The sequence below is a fragment of the Paramisgurnus dabryanus genome, chromosome 16 (assembly GCF_030506205.2).
Source record: "Paramisgurnus dabryanus chromosome 16, PD_genome_1.1, whole genome shotgun sequence".
NCBI lineage: Eukaryota > Metazoa > Chordata > Actinopteri > Cypriniformes > Cobitidae > Paramisgurnus > Paramisgurnus dabryanus.
Window position 1 is genome coordinate 14,923,128 of NC_133352.1, and position 13,948 is coordinate 14,937,075.

Sequence of the window (13,948 nt, forward strand, 5' to 3'; positions counted from 1 at the left end):
TGTCTCGAGCCACGCTGTTCATCTCGTTCGCCTACGGGTGGTCGTATCTATAACCAATTCAGTTCACAGTTTCTCAGTAGCTCTGAATTCATGAGGATGCACTGCATCTAATTTAATCCATATTTCTCTCATGCGATGAATCTGAATGATTTGAAATGTATCCAAAGTACTACCAAGTCAAGCTAGATATATTTGTATAAAATTAGGCTACATTCATCTAATTTAGGAATTTAGTGGAATAATACAGTCAGACAAAACAATTGGAAACAATGTGAATGCCATATATTAAAATAAAATAAAAAATTGCTGAACGTTTTTGGTACAACTAGTCTACATTCCAGATTCAATTGTGTCTATGTGTCAGTCAGATTTATTTCTGGCTTTTGTGTTGCTTTGAGAACGGTATGTCTGAAGGGGGGTTCAATGATGCAATCCCTCCCATCTATTATCAAAATTTACGATTTAAACATTATCTGTATTTTTCTTTTTATGTTTATATCCTTGGACACCTATTCGTAATGATATATGTGATATAAACTTTTCATATACTCCTCCGTAATTAATCAAAACGAATAATTTCAAAATAATTATTCAGTACTGTTGTATAATGAAAATCCTTAGGGCATAATAATTAGGGATTCACAAGAAAAAAAGATAACACAGATATCGGCTACATAAAAATACCATAGCTGCCTGTTATATATAAGGCATTGTTAGATGATTGCCATTTATGAAGTTGATTGCCAGACATTTATATTGTACAATAAAATAAATCACTCCTTAAAAATGTATCCAAACAAAACGAGAGAGTTTACATGATTTGCATGATGTTGTGCTTACACAGACAGTCTGATAGCTCACATTAAGCACTTGTAAATACTCACCCACCCTTACACATTTTACAAGCTTAGTTTATGGCAAGTAGAGACAACTTTCGCCAGACACACCCCTAAAACTTGGACGTGGTGGTCTGCGTCTCTGATTGGTCGGAAAGCACGACTGACAACACCTGCTTAACTCCTTCATCCAAATTGACACCCAGACTCTGGGAAATATATCCAGCATCCATCCCCGTTTCCATTCTCACACACACTCTCTCTGTCATCTCGATCACTATTCAGATCCGACACCGGGGGTGACAGCTTATTATTTATCGACTGTGATATCAAGCCTAGAAATGTTAATCAAATTTGCACTAGCCGCTCTGCTTCTCTCCGTCTTTGGTGAAGTGGTGGGAATGGATAATGCTGATGTTCACGAGAGTCACCCCGAGAAACCGGCGGCTCAGAAAGGACGTCTGTCGTTGCAGAATACAGGTAAGCGAATTGAAGCCGTGAGCTGTTAATCGAGCCTCGATCGTAAAGGCTGTACTGAGTCGCGTGCGTGTCGGCACGTGCTCCGCGTATCCGCGCCGACAGAGGTTTTTTTTACGCCAAATTCACCTAGTCGAGCGCTGCGCTCTTCGGTATCGCCAAGAGATGATATATCGTCAATACGCACTGGGAGAGAGATATCCAATATCTTCGTAAACTATTTATAGCGTGGCACAAGGTAGGCACTGATAGGTAATGTATACCGTGAAGGCTCATGCGTGCGTATGTGCGCGTGTGCATATCTTTAGGGGTACAGATTTGTGTTTATATTTTGACGTCCTCGTGTATAATGATAGTGTAAAGTAGAGAGCGTGTACAAGGTGTCTAAAAAGTCCCTAACTTTTATCGCAAGCCAGTAATGTGGAGTGATGCAATGGCTCTACATGTTGCACCGGAGGTGGCCAAACCTCACCTTTCCCACGAGAGCTAGAGGCAATTCACTACGATAAAGGAAATATTTACGGGTTAGACTTACGCCTATGCGTTCTTTATGCGTCATGCGTGACGTTTAGTTACCTCATAAATAACTTGCCTAGTACATATGAACCCACGGTAGGGTTGGATAGTGGGTCACACTGCTGTGTTAATCCTCGCACCATCCAAATACCTATGCACCTCCTTCAGTATCCAGAAAAATTCATTGGGACGCAAATGCAATCAAGTTTTCACATCCTTAAAGGACATGCATCCTGTACATGTGCTGTAATCTTGAAATCTTTAGGAATAGGCAACTAAAACAAAGCTTTTCTGAATACAATGTGCAATCATGCTCTTTATCTTATGGTTTTTGGTGTTGAATTCATGTGTTTGTGTGCAGAATATATGAATATACAATTCGTTTATGTGTCATTTTAATACATAAGAAGGGATATGAAGCACAGAACACAGAAACTGGATAATGTTTAAAGTGGTGTAATTTAAAATTCAATAGCTTATGTTTATAATTTTATGGTTATAATTTTATGAGCTATTGTTGTAGCTTTTCCTGATATAAAGGAGTTTAAAGTTCATGTTTAATTTGAACCCTAATAACCATTCATCATACATTAGGGTAATAATAAGGAATATCAGTTTAACTTATTTGAGATGTCTCATTCAAGATGCTTTGTTTCTTTAAAATGAAAGCCTTTAAATGTCAAGTACACCAAATGTATTTATTTGCCCTCTGGTTTCAGCTGTATAACTAGAAATGTTTTGTTGATGGAATTAAAATGAAGACTGACTCGGGACTCGCAGGCAACTGGTCTTTTGGCACGGGACATAACCAGCAGACACATCTTAAACTATTTTGTAAAGATTGCTGAGGGTTTGTCCAAGCATTTGTCCACGCTGAATGCCAGGAATTCCGAGCCAATGCTGAATATCCTACGTTTTTATGATTCGATCTAATGTGTCTATATCAGAAAATAAGCTATTTGGAAAAGTGCTCCTCTGCAGTTTAGCAAATTGGTTTATTTAATTCTGGATTTGCTTTTGTGTGTTAGCACAATTTATATAAAAATTGCCTTTGTGGCATAAACAGAGGATTCTTTCGAATATCACATTCAAAGATGTGCGAATAAAAATAAGACCCACAATGCAACTTTTAATTTTACAGAGCAGATTAAGTTGGACTTTTGTGTGAATGACACTTATATTGAAACTCATTTTAAGTCTAAACTTTACAGCATGGTTGCAGTTTTGTCCTGCCCTATATACAGTTAACCTTGCTTTCCCGCATCACATGCGGTTACTGGAAGATGTCTCCCATAGACTTTAATAGCATACCTTAATTACCACAGTGCTCTCTCTGCTAAATTTGTTCCCTAAATACAGTTCTTCAATTTTTACAGGGGAGACCAAGCTAAAAATAAGCCTCGTGCGCATTTATATGTGTACATGATGTAAAAAAATTTATATTTCTATAACAACTTTATTAACAATGAGAGTTTTATATAAATTTAGGGATTTGCTTTTGATTACCGCTAATCTGCATTACATATATAGAAACAAAAAAATAGTAGAGAATATATAAAAAAAGCTATTTCTTGATGTGATGAAATGATCTGTTGTCTCTTTCCTTCATCCGGTGTCACAGCGGAGATCCAGCACTGCCTTGTAAGCGCAGGAGATGTCGGTTGTGGTGTGTTCGAGTGTTTTGAGAACAACTCCTGTGAAATCCGAGGCCTTCAGGAGATCTGCATGAACTTCCTGCACAATGCTGGCAAGTTCGACTCGCAGGTAAGAGCTTCATCACACGTGGTTGCCCCAGTCTCCCACGGGGTTCATGTACCTCTGATGGAGCCAAACTGAGCTAACTGGCATTGCCTCCAATGCAGCTCCTGTTTCATGTGGAGCAATGGATTTTAAGCTTGCATGTAAGCAGTCATATCTCTACAGTTTTTGGAGACGTAGCTTCTATAACCAAAATCTAACATGCCTGCCTAAAATTTACAATTAATTAAACCCTAAGACTGTGATGTGAGATTATCTACACTGGGTGTGTTTTATTAGAATTTAATCTATACTTTGTTGGAAGGTAGGTCTGTGGGAGCAGGACCGAACATGTTTAAAACAATAATAATTATGTTGCACGAATCTTCACAGGGCAAGTCTTTCATTAAGGATGCACTCAGGTGCATGGCACATGGATTGAGGCACAAATTTAGCTGCATCAGCCGAAAATGCCTGACTATAAAGGATATGGTGTTCCAGCTTCAGCGGGAATGCTACAAGAAACACAACCTTTGCTCGGCCGCTAAAGACCACGTCAGCGTCATGGTGGAGATGATACATTTCCAGGACTTGTTTCCTAAAGGGTGGGTAAGACGCTCAGCGTCACACCTTTCGGTACGTCTCACCGCCTTTGTTTGCAAAGGCCGCCGCACTATACGGTTACCAACTTGTGTGCATTAGCATTCTAAAAGTTTTTGTACACCAAAGCTTTTAAACGCGTCTGATACGCTTGGAGGACTCCAAATGCCAGCTGTTTTTTCAGCTGAGCACCATCTTTTTTTAGCTAAGCACTTTGGTTGGTGTGATACATAGATATGTACACTAGATGTCGCCTTGGCTATGGCAGTTCATTGCGTCAACTAGAGCCGTCATCTTGAAACAGGGGAACCCGGCGTCAGCGTCATTGTAGGTAATGGTGTAACGGAAATAAAATCACCATAAATCGTCATGAACGCGATTTTCTTGATTTTCTTTTGGTTCGTTTCAACACTCAGACATGTAGAGGCTGTTTACACTTGGCATTAACATGCGTTTTCGTCGATCGGATCACAAGTGGACGACGTTAATGCCAGGTGTAAACAGTGTTCAAAACGTTTTGAACGCGTCCACTTTCGACCACTTTCAACCACATCCAGAGGTAGTCGAAACCACTTTCGATCGGATCGCTTTGGAGTTGCGGAACGCAAATGTGGTTGAATGTGTTCGAACAGCCACACGCGACCGCCTTCTCTCCGCCCATTTATCTAATTTGAGGTATTAAACACAAGTTTTATGTCTTTTTTTTACTTCTGGCGTCAACATATGGTGAACAGCGCTATTTTTAGCCTTTCATTGATAAAACTACTGCGGGTGTTCTCCGTAGTTTCGTTTTGAAAGCGTGAAAGTTGCGCAATCCTATTTCATCAACTGCGCTGAAAATTCAGAGAAAGCTCCAACATATAAACGTACAAAACACTGTGCAGCATGTATACTTGCTAAACAAGCAGCAGACTCCGACATAATATTAGTTTGCGTCCATACAAACTCATAATTACTCCCGCTCGCGTTTGAATGACAGCAAAGAGACTCGCCCACCGTCTCACGGACCACCCCTCACAGTATTCAGGACAGAAGCGGTCGAAAGTGGACAAAAGAGATGGATTTAAATGCCAGGTGTAAACGTAATGTGTCTCTCTCGTCCACTTGTGATCCGATCGGTGAAAACACATCTTAATACCAATTGTAAACAGCCCCGTATTTAGCATTGAATCCAGAAAAAAATAACGTTTTGATATTATAAAAATTTACTTTTTCTAACTATAATGCATGGTGCTAGTAGGCCTAACATCAATACCCAGCACAAAAGTCCGACATCATCCATGAATTCGAAGTACAGGCGGAGATAACGGCTTTACCATAGCTCCTTCCTATGACAAGACTCCTGTTCTAAGATGGCGGCACTTTTGATGCATGCTTAGAACCCCAAGGCGATATCTAGTGTATATATCTATGGGTGTGATACTTCTGCTTTGTTTATCTGTCGTATATGCCGGTTGGTTGTTGTGATATTTGTCCCGCCTCTCCTCCACTGTGATTGGATGGTCATGTGAGAGATGACATTGATGAGCTGAGCTTTTCGACTTTCAGCGCGGATAAAAATGCTAGCTGCTGGCTTTTTTGAAAAACTTAAAAACGTCATGCGTAAAAGCTTTGGTGTGCACATCCCCTAAGTCTATTTATAGAATAATCGTTTTTTAAACAGCTAATGCATTTTTCCGTTCTTCCAAAATAGTTATGTAAATTGTGTGCCAGCGCACTTTATTAATTTTTTGTATGATTTATGAAATTATGTTATGGTGTAGTTTAAAGGAGCAGCTGTCTCATGAAAAATCATTGTATTGACAAATGGCAACATTTCAGTTCAGCCTTTTATAGCACTTGCTTCCACCTCTTTTTATTTGGCACAAAACCTACTTAACCTGTGTCAGCAATAAGTGGTCAGTAAAACAGGACCAACATTAAAAACTTAAGACCTGTCAGCATTTTTAAAGGGGATATATCATGAAAATCTGATTTTTTCCATGTTTAAGTTATATGATTGGGTCCCCAGTGCTTCTATCAACCCAGAAAATGTGAAAAAGATCAACCCTGTAACTTAATTTTGGTAAACCATTTTCTGCAAGCACGTGAAAAATTAGGGCATTGAAATTTGTCTCTCCTTGTGATGTCATAAGGAGCTCTTATTATAATAATACCACGCCTTAATCCGCACTATCCGCCATTTAGTGCAGAGAGAAAGACAGAGAGAAAAAATAATTGACAGCACAATTGAGATCAGTGTTTGCATTTCATCAGCTCATTTGCATTTTAAAGGACACACCCCAAACGGCACATTTTTTCTCACACCTACAAAGTGTCAATTTTAACATGTTATAATAAATTATCTATATGGTATTTCGAGCTAAAACTTCACATGAGTATTCTGGGGACACTAAAGATTTATTTAACATCTTAAAAAGTTATGCATTATGCACTTTTCATGACTGACACCTCTCATCCCATTTTTTAGGCCCTACGTAGAGCTGGTAAACATCTTGCTAAGTTGTGGAGAGGAGGTTAAGGAGGCCATTACCAGGAGCGTACGAATGCAGTGCGAGCAGAACTGGGGAGCTTTGTGCGAAAGCCTGAGCTTCTGTTCATCTATCACCCAGGCTCCAGCATCAGGGCCCTCGGGTGGCCTTGAGAGACGCCCGGCAGGTTCATCTCATTCAGAGGTGGAGCACCCCAAAAGCCCTCGACAAGGGGACAAACCGGGTAAAGGCGGCTTCAATTCTCACACGAGAAGTCGGAGCCAAAGCCATCGCCGCGCCGGATTGGATGCTGCTGTCGCCGAGCAGGAAGATTCAAAGATCAGTGACATTCGAAGGTGAAATGACAGGATCACGATCGTGACACCATTAAACCCGGTCGGCAATTTAACAGACTGAGCAAATGAGAGCAGACGTCCTAATTCAACCCACCCTATATGTCTACACATCTTTAACAGTCATTCCAAAATTCCCGAACTGCACATTTTGAAGGGTAAATGCGGTGTAGGTTTTTTGATACAAAAGATTATACGACAGAATGTTGATTTTGTGGAAAAGGAGTGCTTATATTTTAAGTCTAATATTTCTCAAGTCATATCCTCATTTAAGATACAATCACTTCGATTATTTATTTTATGCTTTATGCAATGTTTGAATATAAAACACATGTACATATAAATTTATGTATATCTATATTTATATTAAACGTGTCTAAATATAGCCTCCTTATACAGTACTGATATACTATATGTAATATAGTTCAAAGAATGCTTGCTGTTGTATTAGTAACGTTATTGCATCAAGTACGCATCTGACTGTAGATATGTAAGATAGGTTTGTTTCATTTGAAGTCGATAATATGTGTGTGTAATAATTATTTGAAATACTTGATAAACTATAAGCTGTACAGGATTAAGGTCCAGGTCTTGCACATACGATGATTTGTGCTTATTAGACAAAAAAAGAAATGTAGAAGTTTATTGTGCCTTGAGAATGTTACATATAGAGGCTTTACCCCCGAAATAGACTGCAGAAACCATGCATCTCTATTACATAAAAATGCCCAACTATATAGTCATTTTCAGCTGTATATATAGATGTGCGCTTAGAAATGCAATGAAATATAAACACACGTCCCGGTATGATAAAGAGTCTTGATTATATCACTAAAGTTTAATGTGTATGCTTCACAAACATATTAGTTCAACACTTTAGTACATAGCGTCTTATGGAAAGCAGGCCCGCCTGTGTCTGACCAGGTCCAGAGACAGTCGCTGATGTTTCCAAGTAAAAATAGCAGTTTTCTCCCAGAGCCACTGAGAAAAACCAGAAGCTGGAACCATAGTCGGCTGGATTTAGACCCAGGTTCTAGTACAGAAGGAGCTCAGGGTATTCGATTGAGATTATTGTTTACGGTAGCTATTAAAGAATGTTGTCCTTGCCACGTTATTGGTAAAATTAATGAAATGGTTGGAACCGATAGTCGGTTTGAGAATAAGTGAGTGTAGTACTATTCATCCACCTAAAGATGACAGTAGTTACTTTGACCAATCATATTTTTTTTATTCACTCAGGAATTCCAATAAACGCGGGCATAATGTGATTATAAGCTTTGCATTTAACCCATTTTTTTTTTTTTTTTGTTACAAAAATAGAAACAAAACTATTTGAATAGCATTATAGATTCCATGTCCATAGCATGTGTTGAAATTGTTCCAATTGAAAAATAAATATTAGAGCTCATTTCTTAAACAGATGTGTGGATTTGTTTCGGGTTTTTTGGGGATACATAATTTCTATGACATGCTGTTAATGAGTAACCTTTTGGACACTTTTTTTTTAGATTTTCTGAGGTATTTACATTTAAGTAATTAGCAGATGTTTTTTTCAAAGCCATTTATTAAGATAAGGAAACAATCAAGTAATTTGTCATAGGGAGGCAATAATATGCAATAAGTTTTCACTTTTCAGAAACCGTACCTTTTGAGAGAGAAATGTAAGTAGTAGTATTTAGTTTTAAGGTATGACAGCAGTTATGTTGTCAAGTCAACTTTTATGTGTCTCATAGTTCATTTAGTTGCTTAATAGTGGAAAGATTTTTGTTGGTCAGGTTAAAAATAAAATAACACTCAATACTCCATAAAATTGATTTGGTTGTGTATCTGAAATATATTTGACAATGCTGTACATTCTAAAAGAAATGCTGTGTTATTTGTAACCCAGTGTTGGGTCAAAAATTGACCTATGTGACCCTTTAGGAGGTAGTTTCAACCCAGAATGCTGGGTTGTTTTGACCCATTGTTGAATCAAATATAAAAAAATTCTGCACTCCCAGAAAAAAAGGTACAAGAAGGTACAAAAATTGTACCTGGGGTGATACATTTTCAAGAAGTACACTACCTAAAATTGTGCATATCAGGACCTTTTTGGGTTACCGTCCCGGTGAAGCTGGGTTTTTTATCTTTTTGACCTAACAGGGTGTTAAAAATAACCAATTTTTGGAGTACATTGCTACTGAAAATGAAATACGAAAGAAATGTGAATTTCATACAACACATATTTCAATTTTTAAGCACTTTATCAAATTCTGTACCTAAACCCTATAAATTTGTTTAAAACAGTATTAATTTCAGTCTTGTTGAAAAAGTAATTATATGTATTACATACCAAATCCCTTTAAATATTAAGAAACAAGAGCTGATATATACATTATCATTGCAAACAAGCATTTTCTGGCCCATGAATTGCACCGTAAGGCTGATGAAGACTATAAATCACACAATAAAACCTGTAATACAAAACAACCATGAAACCGCAAGTTTCTCTAAAAGAAGTAGAAATCCATGTTATCTGGAGCCAGTACTGGTGATCTGAAAAACACGCATAAAGCTGTCAGGACTTGTTACATGTGCTGTAGCGGTCACCTTAACCAGCCTCCTTCAACCTATATCAGCATTGGGAAAAATGCTGTCTGTCATCCAGTATACAGGCACCCCTACGCTCTGGCCCAGACTCTCCTGTCACAGGGCTGAAAATCTATAAACAGGCTTTATGAGACCCTGATGGCTGTGGTCAAGTAGCAGGCGAACCAGTTCTCAAACTGAGGCCCTACACCTAATGTGTGACAGCCGAACACCACAACAAAGTGGCCATTCTGAACGCTGATGAATTTACTAAGCTGAAGGTGTGTGGGTGATCCAGTCAAATATAGTCAAAGATGTGTAATAAGGCTTCCAGAGATCCCTGCAGGCCAGTTTAAGAGATGGCTGGCACATACATCATATTACTGGTGTACACTGTTCATTATGACTAAGACATCATAAAGTCCTACTTCACAGAGAAGGCCACTGCCAAGCAACTGGTACTTTCCATCTGAAAAGAAAGATATGCTAAACCTTTCCCAATGTGAAATATACACCTTTAAGTGTTTAACTTACATTCTCACAGTCTGCCAAGTTGCCCAATGCCCAGGTTTTAATGCAAATGAAGAGAGGTGGGGAATAATGAACAATTATCAACAAAGATAAAGACTTCAGAGGCAGACACACATCCAAATAATTGTAACTGAATAACAAGAGCTGGCTGTCAATACTGTCAATTTTCCCAATTTAAAATTTTCAGTTGGATATGTAAAATAATAATAATAACAGTAGTAGTAATAATAATAATAATACTTTATTGGATTACTTTATTATTATTATTATTATTGTTATTATTATCATTATTATTATAATTAACAATACATATTAAAATAAATCACTGTCAGGCACTTTTCTTGGATGGACTCTATCCTCGAACTAAAGCATTGCTGCCCTCTAACGTTTATAGTTATTATTTACTAGTCGTTTATATAAAAAGACCATAGAAATCAAAAGTCGTTTTTCGAGTTTGTGGGAATTTTGGTATTTGTTCTCCATATTTTGAGCAAACCTGATAAAGACACTGAATAAACATTTCGGCCATCTTATTGGGTGAAATGTTGGCTACATCTGGTTTTCTTTAATAAATGTATTTCTATATTTAATATAAACTGCCACACGATTTAGATCTAGATATATTTTTTTTTTTTCATAAAGAGATTATGAAGTAAACTTGTCTACTTTATAGCAATGCATGTATGCATGTATAAACTGTGCATGCAGTAATATTAAACCAGCCAGCAGGGGGCGCCTAAAATTCAGTGAAATGAAACAGAAAAATTAAGGTAAAATTAAAACTCCAGTTTATGCATTCAAATGTAAAATAATTATTAGTCTGTGTTAATAATTGAATGATAATGTTAAAGGTTGCATTATAAGGAATATATGGTCTCATATTTCACATCCAGCGACACATCCGTGAGCACAGCGGGTGGATGGTCTGTAAAATCATACGGGAGGGACCAGCTGCAAAAGTCCTTTTCAATTATGATTGATATAGCGACAAACCCTATGAGAAATATGAGCATGAACATGGTTTCAATGGGAGCAAGTAGTCAAAACTATTCCGAGGCATCTAAAAGAAAACAGGTCAACTCACTCCCATAGGGAGCAATCATGTTACTTTGTAGACCTGATTTATCCTCTGCCAAATCTCTGAACACGAGTTAACAAAGGAAATTGTTATTCCCTGAGAAATAGAAGACAAATTATGTGATGACAAAAAGCACTGCTTTAGAATTACCGTAATGTTTTTTTCTTCACCCCTGTGCCATTTGTTTTACAGATCATCTCACATAAACTACTGTATGAAATATAGCTGTCATTATTAATCCTATCCTAAGTTTGTGAGTTTTATGACTTGATTCTTTAGAGGGTGACCGGTTCCCGGCAGAGTTTAGATTAATTCAAGACTAGGCCTTATATATTAGGACATTAAGGTAGTTTTTACAAACACATGGTGTGCATCTTCATACAAAACAGTGGAACTGATAGGCCTATATTAAGATATGTTAGTACAATGTGCTTTTAATATAAGGAGCTCAAAAGTGCATTTTAGTCTGGGACTATGATAAAACCCTGTCCAGGAAATCACCCCTACATGTATTATAACAGCTTTAGTTTCAGTTCTTATTGAATTTAATATTGAAATCAATATATACAGGTTAAATACAAGCATAAGAAATTAATACAACACATCAGCAACAGATTTGAAAGAGAAGTCCATAAAAAATAATACCATAGTAATTCCATTTTGTACACATCGAGCAGGTTACTCTGAACGACTACTGTAATTCGAGTGTACTGCAAGGTCCCAGAAAAAAAATAAGTAGGGGTGAAAAGTTGATGTGCACCTTCAAATGAATATAAATTTGGGATTTTGTTGGTCTAATATTGGTCTTGTTTTAAAGAAGACAATTTAAGGTTTATCACTGAAGTGTCTGTTTAAACTTATTTTAATAAATAAAATAATGCAATAACATATTCATTTCATAAATAAACTTATAAAAATGTAGCCTACATGTTTCAGGAAAGAAATGCTAAATAAACGTGAAGCCATGATTCGATCAAATTTACATCCAAAATATTGAAGTAAATTTATGCGTGCGTTCACGGAACGGGTGATAGTTAAGGGGTTAATTTCCTGATTAATATATAAACGTCTTATATGCAACTGTAAAATGTAATAAACTTCCTAAACATTACTGTGACAATAAAGAATAAATGGATACCAATATAAGCTAACATTTTAATATATGTAATATACATGCTTATATTATATATAGGCTACATATAGATATATATTACACATAACCTATTAAAGATAAACACAGTATAAATACATGCATATGTCATTATTATGATTAAGAAATGTCATTTTGTATCAAATGTATTTATTAACATTTATATAAATGATTTTTTTATTTATTTAAAATATTTAGTTTATAGAAGACTAAATGATTTAAAATGAACAAGTAAAAGAAATGGAATGATGACGACGATGACGATGAAAACATAAAAAATATATAATTACAAAAATATATAATAAATGTATGTTATGTTGTTGTAGATTTATGATGTTGTCTTGTAGTTGTGCCTGTATACTTGCACACTGAGCATTTGGGTCGAGAAACCAATTTTGATCTGCAAGCTACACACTTTGTTGTGTGGTTAAAATGACAATAAAGTAGGCTGCACACTTTGACATAACCAATCAAATAAGTCACAACTGCCTCTTCCTCATAAAGGTGCCACATAACCCCGTTTTTTAAATTCCCCAAATCTCCCGTCATGACCTTCCATCAGGGAGGTGTTAAATTTGGAAGTGATTGACAAGGATGAAGAGTGTCGGAAAGACCCATGCAGGTCTTGCTTTCAGTATGCATCCTCTCATCACTGCAGCAGGGACAACTCATTTAGATAACACACATCTCACCCCATTGCCCCAACATTTCCTAAACAGGTCGGCCTACAGGAAGTTTTCAAGAACGCTTATCCAACTCTTTATCTGCTCTAAATGCGCTGCTGAAAGACAAAACTTCAGATGCCGTTTCTTAGCTCGTGACGTTGTGTCTTCTCCTCTCGACCATGTAGTCTGTCATAATATTTATTTCAGAAATGCATCAAACAAGACGAATTATTCTGATTGGTTCGGGTCATCTCTGTTTGTGAAGAACTCTCGGAAACATTTCAGCTCCATCCGTCACGAGGACGGTGTCTCGTGCAGTGGCGCACAGGGGATGGAGGAGATGGTTAATAAATCATCTTGATAAAAAGCAGTTTCCATAAGCTGTGCAGGCCGTTTACTTTATTTCACCAATTATTGCAGCGATGGACAGGGCTGTGTTGATTCCCTCATAGAGAAAAGTGCTTACGTTCATTTATCAGGGACGCGTATCCTGGGACTGAGGCGCACCAATTTTCTACACAACTATAAACATGAAGCTCTAGAGAAGACACGGGCACCATTTACTCTGCAGCATTAACTGTTACAGATAAAACAAACGATAGTGCTGTCTGTCTCCTTTGCACAAGCACGACCCATGTTACATGATGACTAATACCAGCTATCGTTCCCATCCAGAGGAACGGTGCCAGTCTTATTCTCCATTCCCATGTTGTTATAATCTTCAGTACACTTTACATTACAGTTGTCATAGTAATTACACGAGTGCTGAGTAATAATGAAGTAGCCTAATAATGAATTTTGTTTAAGGGGAGAACCATGTAAAATTGGCTATTTGCGTATAAGTTGCCACATTGAAAAACAAAGCTTGTTAAAGCTTAAATGTTCGTTTTACCAGTTTTTATGTGTAGGCCTAGAAGTGTACAGAAGAAAAACGCACAAAAGGGAAGGTACCCTTAATAAAGGTCC

The 13,948-nt window shown here is 37.3% G+C and overlaps 1 protein-coding gene across 1 annotated transcript; it reads left to right on the forward strand.

Moving 5' to 3' along the window:
* Positions 1-962: 962 nt before the first annotated feature.
* On the forward strand, positions 963-8,407 carry stc2a (stanniocalcin 2a). The gene is made up of 4 exons (XM_065271286.2): positions 963-1,316; positions 3,451-3,593; positions 3,960-4,171; positions 6,637-8,407. The coding sequence occupies exons 1-4, from the start codon at positions 1,178-1,180 to the stop codon at positions 6,995-6,997; spliced, it is 855 nt and encodes a 284-aa protein (XP_065127358.2). The 5' UTR covers positions 963-1,177; the 3' UTR covers positions 6,998-8,407.
* The last annotated feature ends 5,541 nt before the right edge of the window (positions 8,408-13,948 follow it).

Coding starts and splice junctions, on each gene's coding strand:
- stc2a (XM_065271286.2), top strand. CDS start 1,178: ATGTTAATCAAATTTGCACTAGCCGCTCTGCTTCTCTCCGTCTTTGGT. Junction 3,594..3,959: donor CTGGCAAGTTCGACTCGCAG/GTAAGAGCTTCA, acceptor GAATCTTCACAG/GGCAAGTCTTTCATTAAGGA. Junction 4,172..6,636: donor CAGGACTTGTTTCCTAAAGG/GTGGGTAAGACG, acceptor CCCATTTTTTAG/GCCCTACGTAGAGCTGGTAA.